The sequence below is a fragment of the Rhyacophila brunnea genome, unplaced genomic scaffold, assembly GCF_057557595.1.
Source record: "Rhyacophila brunnea isolate RB1 unplaced genomic scaffold, BYU_Rbru_1.0 scaffold_17, whole genome shotgun sequence".
Taxonomy (NCBI): Eukaryota; Metazoa; Arthropoda; class Insecta; order Trichoptera; family Rhyacophilidae; genus Rhyacophila; species Rhyacophila brunnea.
The window spans coordinates 23,727,749-23,746,674 of NW_028232827.1; the positions used below are offsets into that span (position 1 = coordinate 23,727,749).

An 18,926-nucleotide genomic window follows, 5' to 3' on the forward strand; every position below is an offset into this window, starting at 1 on the left:
TTATGTGATACAATGTATTGCTTTTAGCTGCATACATAAAATTGATTAGGTAGTACCTACCTATCTTTCAACACATACTCATGGTTAAATTTTATTTTCAAATGTCCGCTGGAAATGTCAAATTTAATCATAGGTAGGTAGGTACACTATCCAATTCCAAAAAGACTTATTTTGGCATTAATTGCACTGACACATGTAATTAAGTAAATTGTGTGAATCTGAAATAAAAGTGGAATGTCATAGTAGAAAAGTATGAAATTCTCTTCAAATGAGTCTGCAATGTGAAGTCACTTGTAGTTAAACAAAGGTCCTTTTTTGCTTAAATTTCATACTTATAGGCTTCATCTCCATAGATTATAGAAGACGGATTTATCAGCATCTTTGGTTATATTATTAAATTGCATTTATCTTATGTTATCCAGCTGAAAGCCAATATCGAATCCGAAAATATGCCGCCTTATTTGGAACAATTTCATCGCATAAATTCAAAGTATCGGAAAATCTTTTACCTTACAATTTGTCCAATGATTTGCGGCTCCGTATCACCAGCCCACAGAAGGGCAGCAGATAACTTTCCATCCCGCAAAGCTCTTCTATAATCTCTCGGAAGCCTTCGCCAGGCTCCACAGGACCTGCCGGCGAGGATTCCCGCCGATGCACTTCCCACAGGAACCTCTTGAAGAATGCTACCAGATCCGTCCAATATTTGCAGGGATTTGGCCTCCGTGGCACCTTCGAGAGCAAAATGAAGAGAGCGTCTACGAAGGATGAACCGCAGAGCTGCTGGTGGCTGGCGAGGGCCAACCAAGAGGGCAGCAAAATCTGAAGAAGCGCATAGATGCATTTTTAAGTCATGTATTACGTCTCCGTCTCACGTGAGGATAGATGAAAAAACATATTATATAGATGTATACAGTATTGCCATGTTTTTCAATGCTGATTATAGATTTGCTTTCAAAATTATAGTATTGTTTACATGTTTTGCGTAGAATTATAGTATGTAGGTACTTACAATGAACTATTTTTCATTTTTCCTTAAATCAAAATTATAGTATTGTACTATTATTATAGTACGGTTGGCAATGGCAATGCTATAATACCATGGAGTATGTATCGAATTCATATTACTCTTGTAAAATATTTGACTTAGTCACCTTAAAAGGATGCAAGACAGTGATGACCGGTGGGGGTAGGCAGATTACGCACTGCTTAGGGGCGGCATAGTATAAAGGGCGGAATGTAGAGACCGTAGAGATCATTGATTATTTTGTTCATTGAAATTAAATGAAAGTTCTAATAATAAATAATTTTAACATATTAATTATAAATGTTGACTCACGTCTTGCATCTTTCTCTTCTTCTTCTAACGTGGTAACCTGCGGCAAATCTTGCAGAGTATCAGGACCTGAAACAAAGAAAAAATATTATCAGTTAATTTAATTTTGAAATGAGCGAAACTGCTGTTACCCATTAACAGGTGGATAATCCAATTTTAAATAATAAATATGTAAATAATATGTATTTTCAAAAATTGATATATATATATTATAATCATCATCAGCCTGGGTCAATCCAGAGCTGGATGAAGACCTCCCCAAGTTGATTAAGGTTAGTTTAGGTTCTGTCCGCTGCATTGCCACGTACTTCCACAGAATTCTGGATTTGCCCATAACCTTTATATTGCTCGATACCTGCTCTGAATTTCTGGATATCTTTTGTGATAGAAACACAGAGGGAGACAGACAACGCGATTCTCGCGCGGTCCTCTACTAACTACTTGGCCGTTCCAGTCAGTGAAATCTGACATGTACTTACATCAGTCTCACACTCGACTGAGCTCGCGCAATTGACAACGGTTGGTTGTACGCATGCACCTGTATCTCACAATACCGCTTCACCACTACTATTTGACCACTCTATCAACTCGTGATGAATTATTGTAATTGCATTAATTTCTAGAAGATTTATTTTAACTTCGGAGATGAAACTCTAATAAATTGGTGGATTTATATGGGCAAGATTCATCATTGTAATTAATTGTTTTGAGTAATATCCAGAACAGACCAAATTTAAATTAAAAAAAAAACTATATTTTGTGCTCAAGTAAGTATATTATATAAAAAGTCAAAACGCTAGTTAAAAGGCAAATATTTCGAAATCGACACCAATTCTATAGAGAGATTAATTAATATTTATTTAAATGTATTAATATACATTTTAAAATAAAACAGAATCGTTCTTAGTAATATTATTTTATCGAAAAATCAGCGTAAGTAGTAACATAATTCAAAATATAAAATAAACCTGAGTGCTTTTTGCTTGTAAGAGATATTGATTTTATTTTCGAGTCGAAACTGATTCACAACTCACATTAAATTTACATTACATTTAATCTCACAGTGCAAGACTTTGGCGTGATTTTAATAAAGTCGTAAAAAATATTCTCACCAACACTCATATTATAGTAACTTGTAAGTGAGTTTTCAAACGTCATCGTCTGAATAAAAATCAGATTGCTTTCCATCTCTTTGGCGTCAAGTGATTTTTCTTGAAGTCTGAAAATAAGTATTTTATACTTAGCGAAAGTGAATTAAGTCAATGGGTATCAGTAGCTAAGGTCTAATAATAGACGATTATATAACTTCAAGTAAGTTAATTTAAATACAAGATTTTTAAAATCTCAATACTAGGCAATCAATTGTCACAAATAGAGCAAATTGATTTATTATTCCATACACAAGTTATAGTTATAGTTCAGTGGCGTTAATTTTGAGGTCCCCCACGATAAAAAATAACATTATAATTAGTACTAATAAGTTTTTGTGAAATACGTATCTTTCATTTTAAATTTCAATACAATTTCATAACTACAAGTATGTGACTGGTTTTGACCCTCAGGACTTTCGGATACTCTCTTTTAAATTTACTAACGAATCGGATGCGTCATTTGCGTCAAAGAAACGCGCCGCTGTATCGGAACTAATATTTGGATTGATCTCTATAATGTCAGGAAATGTTCAACTTCAAGTATCAAAACTGGTAATGATCTACAACACTTTTATATTGTAATTTTTCAACTTAAACAAACGCATGTACTGAATTGGCTGAATATATTATATTAGTGAAGGTTTCAGAGCGGTAGAATCATTTACAAAAATATTAACTTTTTTAAAAACGTTGTGAGATACCCCCTTGTGTATCATACCATACCGCCCCCAAATTTTAATACAATGAATTAATTGTCACCGCATTAGCGCTTGTGTTGTTGTGAATGTCAATTCTCGGAATATACAGAAAGCATGCAAAAATTCAGCGTGTACACGTAACATAAAACCGTTGCAGATTTTAGCTGATCTTTTTAAATTAATACTATCGACCGAGGATACTTGATGGAATTTCGATTTAAATTCTAATTGATTTGAGTTTTGTGCGTTTGAGTAAATTTTTGGCAGTCACTAATGGCAATCAAGTCAGTGTGAACAGCGAAATCCAGGTCGCAAAAAATGTCAAATGGGTATTGAGTTCCACTCTGTGTAAGTCCCATATGATCTTTTTAGGATTGAACATGATACAAAAAGAAGATTAAATATATATACCTATACGCAAAAAGGACATTTGTACATAAACTAATATAATATATAAAAGCTTATTATAATTATTGATTCTTATTGATGTAAGTAGGAAGATTCTACATAAACGTAAAGTATAATTTGATTCTAATTTACTAATATTATTTCTGGCTCACTCGAATATTAATTATAGCATTTTCTATCAAATGTATATATCAAAATTTAGTTTAAAAAAATATGTACATATTATATAATTTAGAGATAGATATATTTTAATCTTGATATTCACAATTAATTAATTACATTATACCTACCTAGTGCCTTTTATCTTTTTTGTATATCTTCTTATATTGAACTGTTTCTTTTCACGTAAAAGATTATTTTCATAAAAAAGTTGCAATGGTCACATGATCGTAGAAAGACGACATATTTCCTAACTCTCTTTGAACTGAGACACCTGGACGTCAGTAGCGAGCAAACAATACTTTTAAAAGAGGGTAAGTAATAATTAAGAAGAATATAAGGGGAATATTTTTTTATATGTGTGTATATATAATAATAAAATTGTCTCTAATACTATGAGACGCCACGAGTCCCGAATAAATACTGGTGAAACACCCAGACTTCAGAAATTCACAAATGTATGTGTTGCGACCTCGGCATGAAAAGTCAGTGCTTTACGCATAGCTATGTATCTAAAAAATCAGAGTTTATATGGTACTAAGCTAGGAAAAATATTTGCTTTAATTAATTAATAAAAAATATGATTATACACTTGCAAATCAGTGGTGACTTTAATATGAAGATTTTTTTGTCGATATATTATGGTATAAAATAAACCAGTGGATAAGGGGGCAGATATAAGTACGCGAAGTGATAGGGGTAGCTAAGCAGGAAAATGGCATATTGCTGGGTTAGTGGACAACTGCTGGACAATTCCGTTATACAGTGGTACTCAAGGAGCACTAAAAGAGCACAAGGACGCTCTAAAGATAGCTCGATAGACGAAATCATAAATTTCAGTGAATATACTCGGTAGCGAAGAACTAGGGACCGAGAAGAGTGGAAAGAACTAGGGGAAGCTTTTATTCAGGAATGGATTGACCTCAGCTGATGATGATGATATCATAATGATAAATGCAAAAATTTTGGTAGTCAAGCCAAGTTGATGACAGTTCATTTGTTAGGTCAAACTAAAATATTGAAATAATGTTAGAAGGTATTAAATTTCATTTATTTTATAAAATATAGCGATGTTTCTTTTCTCTGTGCACAAGAAGGATTTCAAATTATAAACTCTTCTAATGAAAAACTTAAGTTACCTACTGCGCTTGTAAAAGATCAATCTAGCGTAGCATAGATAATTGTTGAAGCTTGTTGATTTTAACCGCGAAAGTTCCTTAACTGAAAGCTTAAAGCTCAATCTCAGAATGCCACTGCTACAAAGAGCAACTTTAAAGCAACGGCATGATTGCCAAATATTCTTCAGCACGGATGTTTCGCTGGTCTTCAGTAAGTCGGATGCTCATTCAGATTCCATCTAGGAATTTGGCATGCTATGAAAGAGGAAGCTTAACACTCAATGAAAATATTACTTAACATTTTTTCTTTTTGTATAATTTGGTCATTAGTCTGATTCACGGAGTGAAAAGAAAACATATCGGAATTTTCACGAACTTTTAATGTTAAAGTAAAGAAAATCCGTCTAGACAGGTAGATTTTTTTTAAAGTAAAATTTCTTAGAAAACTTCAGATAGGTACCTATTAGCGAATTTGTCTAATATAATATTGCAACTTAGATATATTGTCCCATAACAGACAAAATAACCTTTTTGAATAAACAATGATTATACAGAATATGTTTCTAGAAAAATTACACCCTGAACGAAAACCCCCCGGAAATTAACCCCCTGTAAGTAATAGCCCGCTGTTTAAAAAAAACAACCCGGAAAAGAAGAGCAACATTACGAATTTTTTGCACCATTTTGGATTTTAAACAGTCCGTTGGATTCTGGGGAGGGGGGGGGCAGAGATCATTTATTATGTGTATAAATCCGCTGTGGTAACTAATTGATTCTATATTCTCAATATATAAATAATCACTCACAACACAATGTAATACTTAATTTTCTGTTTATAAATATCGATATCGTCTTGTGTCCAAACGGTGAATACAAGCACACATCGAAAAAATAATATGCGATATTCGAAACCGTTATCCACGACTGCATAGCGGAAATTATGCATCTCGAACGCAGAAAATATTATGTTTAACTTTCCTAATTAGGTGACATAATTTATTTTCTAATTTTGTTAACTGTATAATTTTCACAGCAGCTAGAAGTGTTCCCAAAAAGTGTCGGTTGAAAGGGATCGACGATAAATAATTTCTCAGCTTTCAATTAATTTGCGAAGTCTTACCGTGTGCTAAAAGGTCTCTTTTTTCATGAAGGGTTGACCATAAAAGATTAAATTAAAATAGCAATTACGTACATATAGTGCACGCCAAGCAAAGTCTTAGGGGCGGCTCTTGGAGATACCTCAGTATAACTTTTAAGGGCGGGTTAATCCATGCATAACGGATGTGGAGACGTGGGGTAGTGGATGGAAACCATGTGTATATCTTTTCACATCCAAAACACAGCTTTTTCTATGTTCTTAATGTTTACTTATCGTACTTATGAAATAAAATTACAGCAATTAACTGAATTCATTTCAGTTTTGAAAGATTTTAATTAATATGGAATCAAGAATTTTTGACTTGCGATTTTATACCTTGTCTGAAATTCGTACAGCCCAACAGATGTGTGTAGAAAAGATCTCAAGCGCAAAAATTGGCTCAACTCCAACATTCAATCTCGCATGTGTAAGGCGACCGCCACAAATTGGCAGGAGGCGCTATTTCTAACAAAATGATTAACGTATGAGCTTTGACAGATTGCTCAGACTGAAGCGCCCCCGCCGTCTGCCGGCTTACAGTCGCGGTGCAACATTAGACACACGCCAATCCCTAACTAAGATAACATTACTTAATAAGATCATAAGTGACATTACATCACGTCTAAAATAAGACCACAAGAATATTGTCCGTGACCTTTTTTAGTTGAAATATAAGAGAGAAAATAAGACAAGAAAACTGTAAACCAAAGTGTTTGGACAGTAACTATAAATAGTCTTAAACATTATTATACTGTTTGATGGTGATTCCTCTACTTTTAGTGTGCTTGAATTGGTTGGTAGTCATAACAAAATAACGATACTGTTATACAATTTGCTTCAAATGAACATAAAATGCGAATCAGCTTAGCGGAATCCAGAGACAACTGGTCGTTATAGGATGTTCGGCATTCGCACACACGGATTACGCCTGAATTTTTTTTGACTAAATAAAGTTTTATTGATTTATACGTGTTGTAGGTATACAAAACTGATCAAAAGGTTAATGTAAGTATTTTGTATGAAACTTCACTTACGACCAAAATGTAGGATTGTAAATCATCCGTTAGGTCATGTTAGGTATTTCTGGACATTTCTCACATACGACTTACAGCCTCAAAATGTTTTTGATTACCTAAATAAAGTTATATTGATTGATGTCTGTATAATAATTATTGATCAAAAAGTTTATTCAATTGGTTAATTTCCGAGGGTTGGAGCAGATACTTTTTGACTTGCTCCTCTCCGGGACCTAATACTTGCTCCAGCTCCGTATATGTATACAAATGTTAAAAAATAAAAGTAGAATATTGGTCAGTGTGAGTCTATAAATGATATATAGTAAGAAGCCTTGGGATGCTTTCACCCAGTAGCAGAATACGATAATTGATAATTAAGATGTTAGGTATATAGGATCTTCTTATAGTCTTAAACGAATAATAAATCTTATTTTTCAATTAAAACGAACCTATATAAAACTATTATGATCATGGACTTGTTAATAGTAGTTTGTAGAATGCAGTATCTTTATACATTCGACTGTAGAAAGGAAAAACGACGTAACCATTAGTTTTTTTCAAAATAGGTTTTATTGGATAATAACGTTGTACACACAGAACAGATAATAAATAGAATACCGATATGCTATATTCAATACGCCGCATGGTGAAGCAGGCTTTTGAATGTGTGAGTGTCCAACGGAAATGAAGCACGCATTATGCACGTGCAATAGTGTGTGTAATAAACCAACATTAAATGAGCGTAAATGCATAAACCGAGAGCAGATTTCAGTATTCGAAGTAAAACGTATTCTAGACACGTGTGTAAGTTTAACCCGGATTCTTCCTTACTCGAGTCGGTTACCTGCTATCGCCTTACCCGTTGTGTATTTCAGTTCCCATTATTTCTGAGTTCCCTGGTTGTACACGACCAAAATTTATACGTTGTATCTAAAGAATTTAAGCTACAGATGTCAAAATATTATATAAATTTAACCGACAATTAAAAAAAGAGAAGGTAGTAAAATAGGAAAAACGACTTGACCATCATTTTTGTTGGTCTTTCTTTAATTAACTCGATAATTTAATATCAGATTAGGAATATAAAAATTAAATTATTAACACAATGCTTACGGGCCCTTTTAATTAATTTTGTAATTAACGTGTTAATTTGCATTTGAAAAGTAATTAGCAAAAACACAATTTTGTGTGGCCCGTAAGCTATGGGTTTTATTATCATGCATTTCAAGGTTATGTAGGTATATTTTGTATTTTAACTTTGACCGAAAACCATAACAAAAACGTTATTGTGCCTCCTGTACAATTTGATTTGTGTGGATTGTGTCCTTTTTCCTGTCTACAGTCGATATATTATATTCTATGAGATTTTATTTATATTGTAAGGTCACGCAGTCTCTGATTTTTTCTTGATTTTCCAGAAAATATTTTTAAAACAGCGATAACCAATTTATTGTTTTATTATTATCGGTACTAATTAATTCTAGAAAGAATTATCTTTGAAAGGCATTCAACGATTCAAATTTCTAAGCAAAATAATCTTTTAATAATAATTAATCTCAATGGCAGTTATCCATGAAACATATAAGACGGTTGCTTCGTAAAAACAGAAAGTATCAAAATCGTATAATTAATAATATGCGGATTGTTCACTCACAGTCACAACCCAAGTGTAAAAACGCAATTATTACAAATTTTAAATAATTCAAGCAAAATAACTATTGTTGTAATAATGTTAAACATCCAATAGCGGTTTATTACACATACCTGCATGCATTGAGCCTTTACGTCGCTAAAATTGCCACCGTATAACGATAGATGTGCTCTTAATTCAATAATGAATATTGCTCAAAATATATTGCATACATAAACCACTAAATGCATTAGAAGTAGCATTCTTAATCTAACCTACATACTATTGTATCAAAAAGATGCTCACTCAGGTTTTATAATTAGAAACGTGAAAGATGAAGAGGAATTGTATAAGTATAGAGAGATTTGTATCCAACAGTTGAATCTGGTTGAGTAATAAGAATTGTTGGTCTGAGGATTTGTAATATAAATAACTTTATTTTAAGATACATTAAAAAATTTAATTTAAATATTTAGGTGTATGCGATATATTTGTACACAGTGTGAAAATTACTCAGTTTGAAAAAACTGAATTCGACCAGGTCAAATGATAACTTAGACTAAACTTCACTAAACTGATAACCCAGTTGGAATTATAGCCTTCCGCATACTGAATTAGATGCAATATAGATAATCATGGCCCCCACAAGGAGGGGGGGGGGCTGACAGGGCTCTAGCCTGGGGGCCCGTTAATTGACCAGATAATTGAGATAAACACATATCACAAATTTGCTTTAATGGTAAAAAAGCCGCCTGAGGACACCATTTAGAAAACACTACTGTAAATCGTCACACTGACTTTACCCTTAGCGATAGATAAAGGGCCCGCCAAAGATCCTAGCCTGGGGGCCCGCTTCAGGATGTGGGGGCCATGTAGATAATAGTGGATAAAAATTATGATAATGTAATAAAAAATCTAGCCGTTACTAGTAATATTGCGTTGATTCTCACTGACCCAATCGAACCAGCTGTGGTTTTCCGGCGTCGGGACGCTTCGGCGAAGTTGCCAAGTGGTTTTTTTCGCGCCGACGCCCGCCAGACGACGCCCGCCCCGGAATATGAGAGATTTCATCGTCGGACGGTAAAAATAATAAAAAAAAAATATTTGTCCTATAGGCGATGGTCGAGAGCTTATTAGCGAAGCTTTTGGCCTTCTGAGTGACGTCTTGGGAAGAAATAAGCGGGAATACGGGTGAAGGGTATTAGAAATGACGTATATACGATTTTTCGTCAGTCTTTAGGAAAATCTGACCAAGCGTCGCTTCTAAATTTAATGAGAATACACAAGTATGTGTTATTATATGTTATTATATGTTTAACATTGACTAATTAAAAGAACTACCTTAAACAAAAAGCAAGGGTAAAAATTGTAATAAACAAATAACACTGAGGCTTTTTTGTTTATATTATATATATCCATCATACTACTCGTACATTACATTTGGGGAATAAATTGTTGATGTTATATAATATATAAATTGAGCTACAACAGCTTTTGTATTTTAAATCAAAGTATTATAATTAAATTACTAAACGGTGTCAGGATCACTCCAAAATTTTGTGGTAACGTACTTGCATTTTTGTTGTAATAATTTAATAAACCATTTTTTATTGTTATTTATTATGAATAAAAAAATAGTATATATACGTAAGTTATTCTGAAATAATTGAAGTAATTGCATAAATAATGCAATGTAAATAAAAATGCCAGTTCCTCATCAAATGTCCAAATATTTTGATGAATAACAAGCCCAGTAATAATAGTATGCAGCACATACCAATAACGAATACATCCGATGAAACTCACGCGGAGAGTAGGTAATTTATTTGAAAATCAATAATTGCAAATGAAAGCTTTCGATACTGTTTACGTTTTTGTCATAATATGCTTATTTTACTTTTCAGTAAACAATAAATCAAAAACTTTAGTGGTACACAGTGAAGTGTGTGTGGTATACACTTAATTATCTAATATGATAAATATTTTGCTAATACTACAGCATTACTATGCAATAATGGCTAATTATTACCTTCTTCGGTGTCACCCGCATGACTGAGGACAGTGATCACTGATCACACTAGAATACTGCCTGATTTGGAATCAACTAAGGGTAAGCGAGCATGAACGATTAATTAAACGGCAGATGAGCCGATTTTTTAAATTTGTGTTCTGTCACCGATTTCCGACTGATCGCATCTGACCCACGGTTACGTTATTGTTTAGCGTGCATTCCCGATAATTGAATCGGCCAATTGACCTCAAGTGGATAATTCGCGTATCATAATACGTCCAAAACCCTACTTTTCCGTTGTATTCATTCAACTTATTCAACCGATAGAAAAAACGATTTATGCTACTGTCGGCCGAGTACGATCGTTCATGTGTGCTAAACTTAACTCCATACTGACCGTGTGGTACACTTGAGTGCGTGGTGACCTTAGTCTTAGGTAACTGCTCCTGAGATATTCCCACGCATAATAAACTGTTGATGCTTCACATCCAAAGCTAGATTACGACCAATCGTGGTGCGGGATGGGTTGGTTTGGTAATCTATATGTTGTGACACACTTTATGTTGGACTTCTGGCGGGTGCTATGGGATTTCAAGTGAATTCTTGCACCTGGATGGCATTTGTTTTTACCCCCTTTACCTTTACACACTGCCTGAAACGGCATAACCCATAATAACCTTTCAAGGTTTTTTCGAGGACCGTAATATACGACACATGTACGTATACGACTTTTTTAACTATGTTCAGTTCCTGCAGTATCGATTCATATAATCTATGTTCTTTCTATGCTATCCTTAGCAGCCTTTGCCAGTACCAAATTTTGAAAACGTACATCATCGTTTTCTTTCATTCACATCATGCAGGGAGATGGAAAACATCACGATATGCACCATATATTTTTAGTTTTTGAGAAGTTGGGAATATTCTTTGCACACAATTTTTCGATGTAACTATTTACCCTACAATAAAACGCATATATTGTAAAAAAATATTACCATTTTCACCAATTATTTTACATTATTGTAAAAACAGTGTTTCGGGCGAACAATTTTATACCTATATTTAAATAGTTAGATAGTAAACTGGTTTAAAAGTATCCAAAACACACTATACATTATCCTACATATAACACATTTTAAACGTAATTTAGTATGATAATATACCTATTACCCACGATGGCCGAGTGGCTTACGCGTCGGTTTATAGTGTCGTGGGTCCCATCTGACAAGTACACATATTATTTTTTGATTTGTGATTGAAGTCAGAGTGTGGACCTAAAAGGTTGATCGAGTAGTGTACATCCATTTCTCGTAAAAACAAATATCTGTTAATACAAACCTCTACTCTGTGGAGGTATAATCACGCAGTAAAGAATTTTATAAACTAAAAAGAAACTGTGGACGCAGACTATTCGTTATCGAATTTTTGGCGATTATCGGCTTTATCGTCTATGTTCTATCTATTGGATAAATTTAAAGATATAAATATAATAATTACAAGATAAAAAGAACTTTTTAAACACCATGTTTTTAAATTTTCTGTTGAATCATATAAACTTGACAATCCTATGTATTAATAAAAACTTTTTATTGTACTTAATAGAAATACTGAATAAATATAGAATACTGAAATGTTATTTTGATATTTCATATTGATTTCCATAGTAACGCACGTATATATTAATAATTTAGTTGCTAGGACCCCCTTAGTAACCAACAATAATAACTTTCCATACAAAACAGAATTAACTGAAAATGAATTCAATTCTGCTTAAAAATGGCTAAAAGTATTAAAAGAATGCATTGGCATCGTGTTCTGATATATTCTAAAAGTTTCAATTGTCTATCTAGTCGGGAAGTTAGTTAAAAATCGATTGCAAGATTTGTATTGTATAAACAAGGAAAAAAAGTGGCAAAATGCAGTCTAACCTATAAAATATAAATCTTTGTTTGTGGGTATAATGATATATATTTTTTTACTGTTTTCTGAACAATATGCCTACTTGAGAAACTACTTGTTTTGATTTCAGAAAATCTGTAACATTTCATTAATTTTATGCAAGATTTTTTTCGTAAAAAAATGTTTTGCATTCTTGGCGCTTAATATATTGCGGGTTTGTACTCAAAGCGACTTCTAGCATTGCCCATTGGCTTAGTTTTATAGTAATTTATAGGGCAATATAACATTAATTTACTGAAATATTAGTAACCTAGTTAGACATTCATAATTTTGAAATAAATAAAACACTTCCTGGGAAAACAACTAGTAAATATTATTTCAGTCTGTCTATTATTCTTTATTTAAGATTTACTTACACTAAAATAACGACTGTGGTGTACCGAGTGTAAAAGGTTCGTATACCCGTATGTTTTTTCTTACCAAATATTAAAAAAAAAGATAAAACCTGTTTGATATACTTAAGTAATTAGTAAGATACAAATATCGCGTTCATTACATAGTAAACAACATATTGATAATTCATAATTATATTTGGCAGTTTCAACAACCGATTAGCAAAAATACTATTTAAAATCTATGTTATAATATTTTGCACAATAAATGCATCACTGTAACATTAACACAATATTGAAAATCAGGTCAATTTAAAATAATTCATAACATTTCATTTCTCAAATACATTTAAGTAAAATTTGTGCTTACTCGCCCGACTCAACTAGAAATATAGCAAAAGAAAACGGTACAATGTTGAAATAATAAACTATTTCGTAGTCATACATTATTAATTTCGCTTTTACGTAGATATATATATAATTAATTGTTTATGAGAAATAATGACTTTCACAATAATTATAAAACAAACACCATAAAAAACAAAGTTGCCAAAAAATACATTGCATCAAATAGCAATTTATCATTTTTTTTTTAAATATAATAATTATAATTCATTATATTTCAAATTGTTGCATAATTATTAAAACAAATGCAAGTTTTATAAAAGTACTATTTCCACAATATATTTTATAATTCCAAAGCCGGTTGCATCTTCAGATATTATCATAATTATTTATTATTATCACTAGAGCCTGTCTTCTATAAGCTGGCGTGCCGGTTTCCCCCCCCCCCCCCCCCGCTTCAGCATCCATCTCGTTCCCTCCCATTGAAAACTTGCAACAGTTGAACGCGATGGCACAATGCTTCCCTTGTGACCTGTACGCCAGATTATAGAATACAGACAATAATATGCACGCATTAAAAGCAACTTATACTAATTTTCACCAGATAAAGTCATTTATTACAACGTTTTTATTAGGTCGTATTCTTATTTGTCTGGTGGTTGTTTGTCTGGTACAAATCTTGCAATCGATTTTTAATTAACTTCCCGACTAGCTAGACATTTGAAACTTTTAGAATAAGTATAGCATTTTTTAATACTTTTAGCCATCTTTAAGTAGAATTGAATTCATTTTCAGTTAATTCTGTTTTGTATGAAAAGTTATTTCGACACCATTATTGGTTGCTAGGGGTCTGGGGTCCTAGCAACTAAATTATAATATATACGTGCGTTAATATGGAAATCAATATGACATGTCAAGTAAAATTTTTTTGATCGTTTAATCTTGTCAAGTCAAGTTTATATGGTTCAACAGAATTTAAAAACGTTGTATATAAAAAGTTATTTTTATACCTAAATTTTTGTCAATCTCATGTTTTTTGGAAAAAAAATATTGCATTTTAAACAATTCATCTGGCAACACCGACTCGTAGTATCGCCAAATAATAATATGATAATGTCATAAAACGAAATCGGTCTTGGGCTTATAGTATAAATTGTAGAAATCGTAGTGAAAATAAAAAGTATAAAAAAATATCAAAATTAGTTCAATGCCTACCGGGCATATCCAAAGATATTAATATTACTGTTAAAAATACTACTTATCTAATATTAGATATTTTATGACGAAAATGCTATTGTTTTCATCAACCATGGACTATTTTCACATGACTAGATAATAGTTTAATTGAATCATTGGATTTTACCCTAATTGTGTCAAGTGAGCCTCAACTTTTACTCGACGCCTCTTGATCGACGCCGGGCGTTGAAGTTTTGATGGTAAAGCGTCGGCGTTGCTTGTTTATAACCCGTCGACGCTCTGAATGGCGTTTATTTTGACAGTGATTGTGTTAACTCATGTTGTTTATTTCCATGCCATTTCAGTAATCCAGGTTACGTCTAGTGGTCTTCTTTATAGCTAAATACGCATTCATAAATCACTGTAAAAATGTATTAACACTATTATACACAGTATTCATTCATCCCATTCAACCCTTTCTCGGCAACAAAATTATAATAATACAATATTAGATAATAATATTATTTAATTAATTAATCATCACACGTAGATATAGACGTAAGTACTATCGCTTTAATTTATGGAAAAAATGTTGGTTACACAATCATAATCTTTATTCATTAATGGGAAGTATTGACTAATCACCTAATCAGTGATTCCCAACTGAGCTCCGCGGAACCCAGGGGTTCCCCACAAGGCGTGTTAGAAGGTCGCAAATTTGCAAAAGATTCAGCTTGAAACAAATTTGGTAAGAGTAAAAAGAAAAGGTTTAAAACGATCACTCATTAGTTTATTTTACAAAAAAAAATCGTTTGTATTTATGTATCTGTTTAGGAAATAATGCAATAATTTCGGTGATTAAATACAGAACTGCGTGAGCAGAGTGGTATATCATAGACTGATAAGTAGATACAATTATTTAGTATAGGTACCTAAGTACTTAGTATTAAAATAATAAGCACTTTCCTGCCCAAATGCTTATTATCCAATAGTTAGTCAAGTTAAGTTAAGTCAAGTTAGTCAATAGTAGAAAAACAAAAAAAAAAGAATTAAAAAATTAAATATTATTTTTCTTAAATTTGATCAATGTCAAATGTTTTTCTAGAAAAATAATTCAATACTAGCTACCCAAAACTACTCCCTATGCGAGAAAATGTTGTGTGGTATGAGATTTTCTCTTAGGAAGTGAGAAATAATAAAAATTTCAAATTTTGGTTTTAATATTACATAAGTACCTACCTATATAAAAATGGAATAATAATATATTATTATAAATTAATTTGTAAATATGTTAATAACGTTTAGTTTGCCCATTTCAGATGCATTGGCAATTCTTAGATCTATACTGGGCAAAAAACTGAAATTTAAATAAATTATCATATTAAAAATAAGTCGACAGATAAAACACATTTTAAAATTTATGAGGGCACCCAAGTTATTATGATGTACCAATAATGCCAGCACATGCCTGCAGATAGGTCCGGTCCAATCACTTTGACAAAATGCATATTATGCTGTTTTAGTGGATTTGGATTTATTTGGATCAACTTGTTTATAAACCCCACTCCACACCCAATTTTGTTCGAGTGGATAGTATACAGGTGCTATAAGAAACCCTCTAAGCAATCCTCTGTCTTTTTTAAAAATCTTGTTACTGTCAAAACTTAATAATAAGTTAGAGCAGTGGTTTCCAAACTTTACGTTACTACGCCTCCCTTTTAAAACAATGTAATCTTGGCGCCTCCCCCGCTATATTTCATTAAATTCATTTTTACACAAAGTGCTTTTTTCTTCAGTTCGATTCAACAAGGCGACTTTTTTTTGCTAATATAATGAATTTGTGGTGTGTTTATCTCACTTAACTGGTCGATCCGCTACGCCGGGTCCCCAGGCTGGAGCCCTGTCAACGCCCCTCTTGTGGGGGCCATGCAACAATAGTATAGAAATGAGATATAATAAAATTAGTCTCCATATCTTCATACAGGTTTGCAAACAACCTAACTTTTATAGGACTGTTTTTTTATGTTGTTTATAACTAGCTGCCGTTTTATAAACTATGCACTTGCAAACTGCAATTCTGTGGCTACATTATTATGGTAAACTTTTCGCGCCTCCCTTTGCAACAGTCCACGCCCCCCCAGTTTGGAAATCACTTAGTTAGAGTTAATAGTATTCGGTGTCGGTGTTTATTTGCCTTTTGGTGAGTGTACACAGTGCATGAGGATGCCAAAAGGCGAAGCCTGGGTCGCAAAACGACTCAAATGGAATAGTACAAAATTTAAATCCATTAAAATTTAAATTCAAATTCCATCAAGTACCTTCGATCGATAGCGTTAATATTAAATAAGTAATACAATTAGGTACATAACTAATAAAAATATTTAAAATACATAAGTACTGTATTCATTTCAATTTAACTATTGAGGAAAACGATTTGAAGAAGTTCGCAAACAATCTTCGATCAAATTCGACGCTAAATATTCGAAATTCGAACACACAGCGAATCTCTAATAAATAGTCTGTCTTAGTCAGTTCCTCTAATTAGAGGCAAAAAATATCAATACCGTCCCAAGACATCCGATTGATGTGATATTTTAGTTTTTTCCGTCCTTCGCGGACTTCCACTATACTACGGCCGGACATATTATTATCTTTATAGAATTAGAATGTCAGGTCTAGACTGCAGACGCGACTCGCGGGCCGCAAATAGCGCGGTAGTGATTCACGATCGGCGGCGCACTATTTTTGTCCCGAACGGACAACATGGCAGAGAGTGGAAACCATTCAGAAACGTATGTATATTTTATAGCTGAATAATAATAAATATTTTCGGCGATTTCGCTGAACCAAGTCGTTGGAATAAAATACTATCGATCAAAAATCGTCAGGCAAATTTCACCGACAAAAACTGTCTTATAACTTCTAACGCGCGTACATAAGTTCACACACCAAAGAGATTGAAGACTGGAGAGGGAACATGCCATCATTTATGTACTAAAACATACGAATCTGAGAAAGACAGTTGGTATTCTGGAGCTGCTAACAAATTTCATTCGACTTATAAAAAAGGGTGGTAAATTTGAAACAATAATTGCATAAAGGACAAATGGAATGAGTTAAATCAATGCTTTCGACTCAACTTCACACATAAACATTAAAATTCACATACAAGTCCAAAGCTCAACTTTGTTTTGGCTTTCCTGAAAAGTAATGATTAAACACTTGCTTTTTCCTTCACACACAAAATCCTTACAATAAAATTGTCTTAATATATTCGTTGCGTTAGGTTCACCTAACTACACAATTAATGCATGTTTTGAGTTCGCCCAGGTTTCGATAATGCCGTAATCATATTTATTGGTAACACAAAACTCTATGGTCTATGTCGTACATTTATTAGTTTATAAAATATAGTAAAGTATGCTTTATTTAATGAATTTCGTAGTAGTAAAATCTTTATTTGCGTTGATTTCAAAATTGTGTTATTGTAGATAAGACTCTGTGATCCTAAACCCCCGTACGAATGGCATCGATATCATAAGACAGTTCACATATTATTGGTAAGTTAATTATATTTTCTTGTTTGAGAAAAGATACATTATTTTTAACACTACAATAGGTCTAGAAGCCCAATTACAGTAGTGTATTAGTCATAGAAGTGAAACAATCACAAAACCCAGGTTTTGAGAAAATCACATAAATATATTGTGTCATCACCGGGTCGAACCTGGAGCTCCCGGATGAAAGGCCAGCGTCTATCTAACACAACCTTACTAATAAGTATCCCTAATTTGTTAAGTCAGGCCACGAGACATCACGGAAAATATCACATTAATTTCCATTTAATTCAATAATGAATTGTATCTATTCAGTAAATTACATGGAGTGACAGGTTATATTATAATTGCTCTGTTACGGCTTTTTAAGATGGTGTACCAAAATACGCTCTTCAAGCATTGGTTATTAACCCATGCCCTCGATGGGTACCTTTAAAAAACAACAATGTATATACAAGAAATCACCTCGGAGCGATCAGGCAGATAGGCCCATTTGGACCATGATGGCTCGCTGTGATCAGATGCGACGGTCGTTAGAGATAGGTGTTCGACAGGCATCTCTCCCGATTTGGGAATGATCGTGCCGGCTGGCGGCAACAAAAGGTAAACTCAGCGATGTCCGATAAATTTACCAACAACCGGCTCGCGACAACTATTCATTTGATTCCGATTGCTGATTGAAATCCAATCGAGTTTGCTGACCCGAAAACTCGTAAACATCGTTTTTGCGAATATTAGTGGCATATGGGGTTGAATTTCTTAGAATTTAATTTCCAGCGCCCTCTAAAAGTCCGTCAGCAATAGTTTGGAAGGTCGTCTTTCGTTAAAAATATACGAGGAAACTAATGAAATTAGTATTTCATTTTGCTCTCATTTATAGTTGCACACCCTT

The 18,926-nt window shown here is 33.1% G+C and overlaps 1 protein-coding gene across 4 annotated transcripts in view; it reads right to left on the bottom strand.

The window, feature by feature from the left end:
- sog (chordin short gastrulation) overlaps positions 1–18,926 on the bottom strand; it is a 325,330-nt gene that overhangs the window by 16,987 nt on the left and 289,417 nt on the right. For all 4 annotated transcript variants that reach the window (XM_085944183.1, XM_085944185.1, XM_085944186.1 and 1 more), the window contains exons 5-6: positions 1,340–1,405; positions 510–822 (exon numbers count right to left, since the gene is read on the bottom strand). In XM_085944183.1, the coding sequence (XP_085800309.1) occupies positions 510–822; positions 1,340–1,405 (379 nt within the window). The remainder of the gene's footprint in view (positions 1–509; positions 823–1,339; positions 1,406–18,926) is intronic.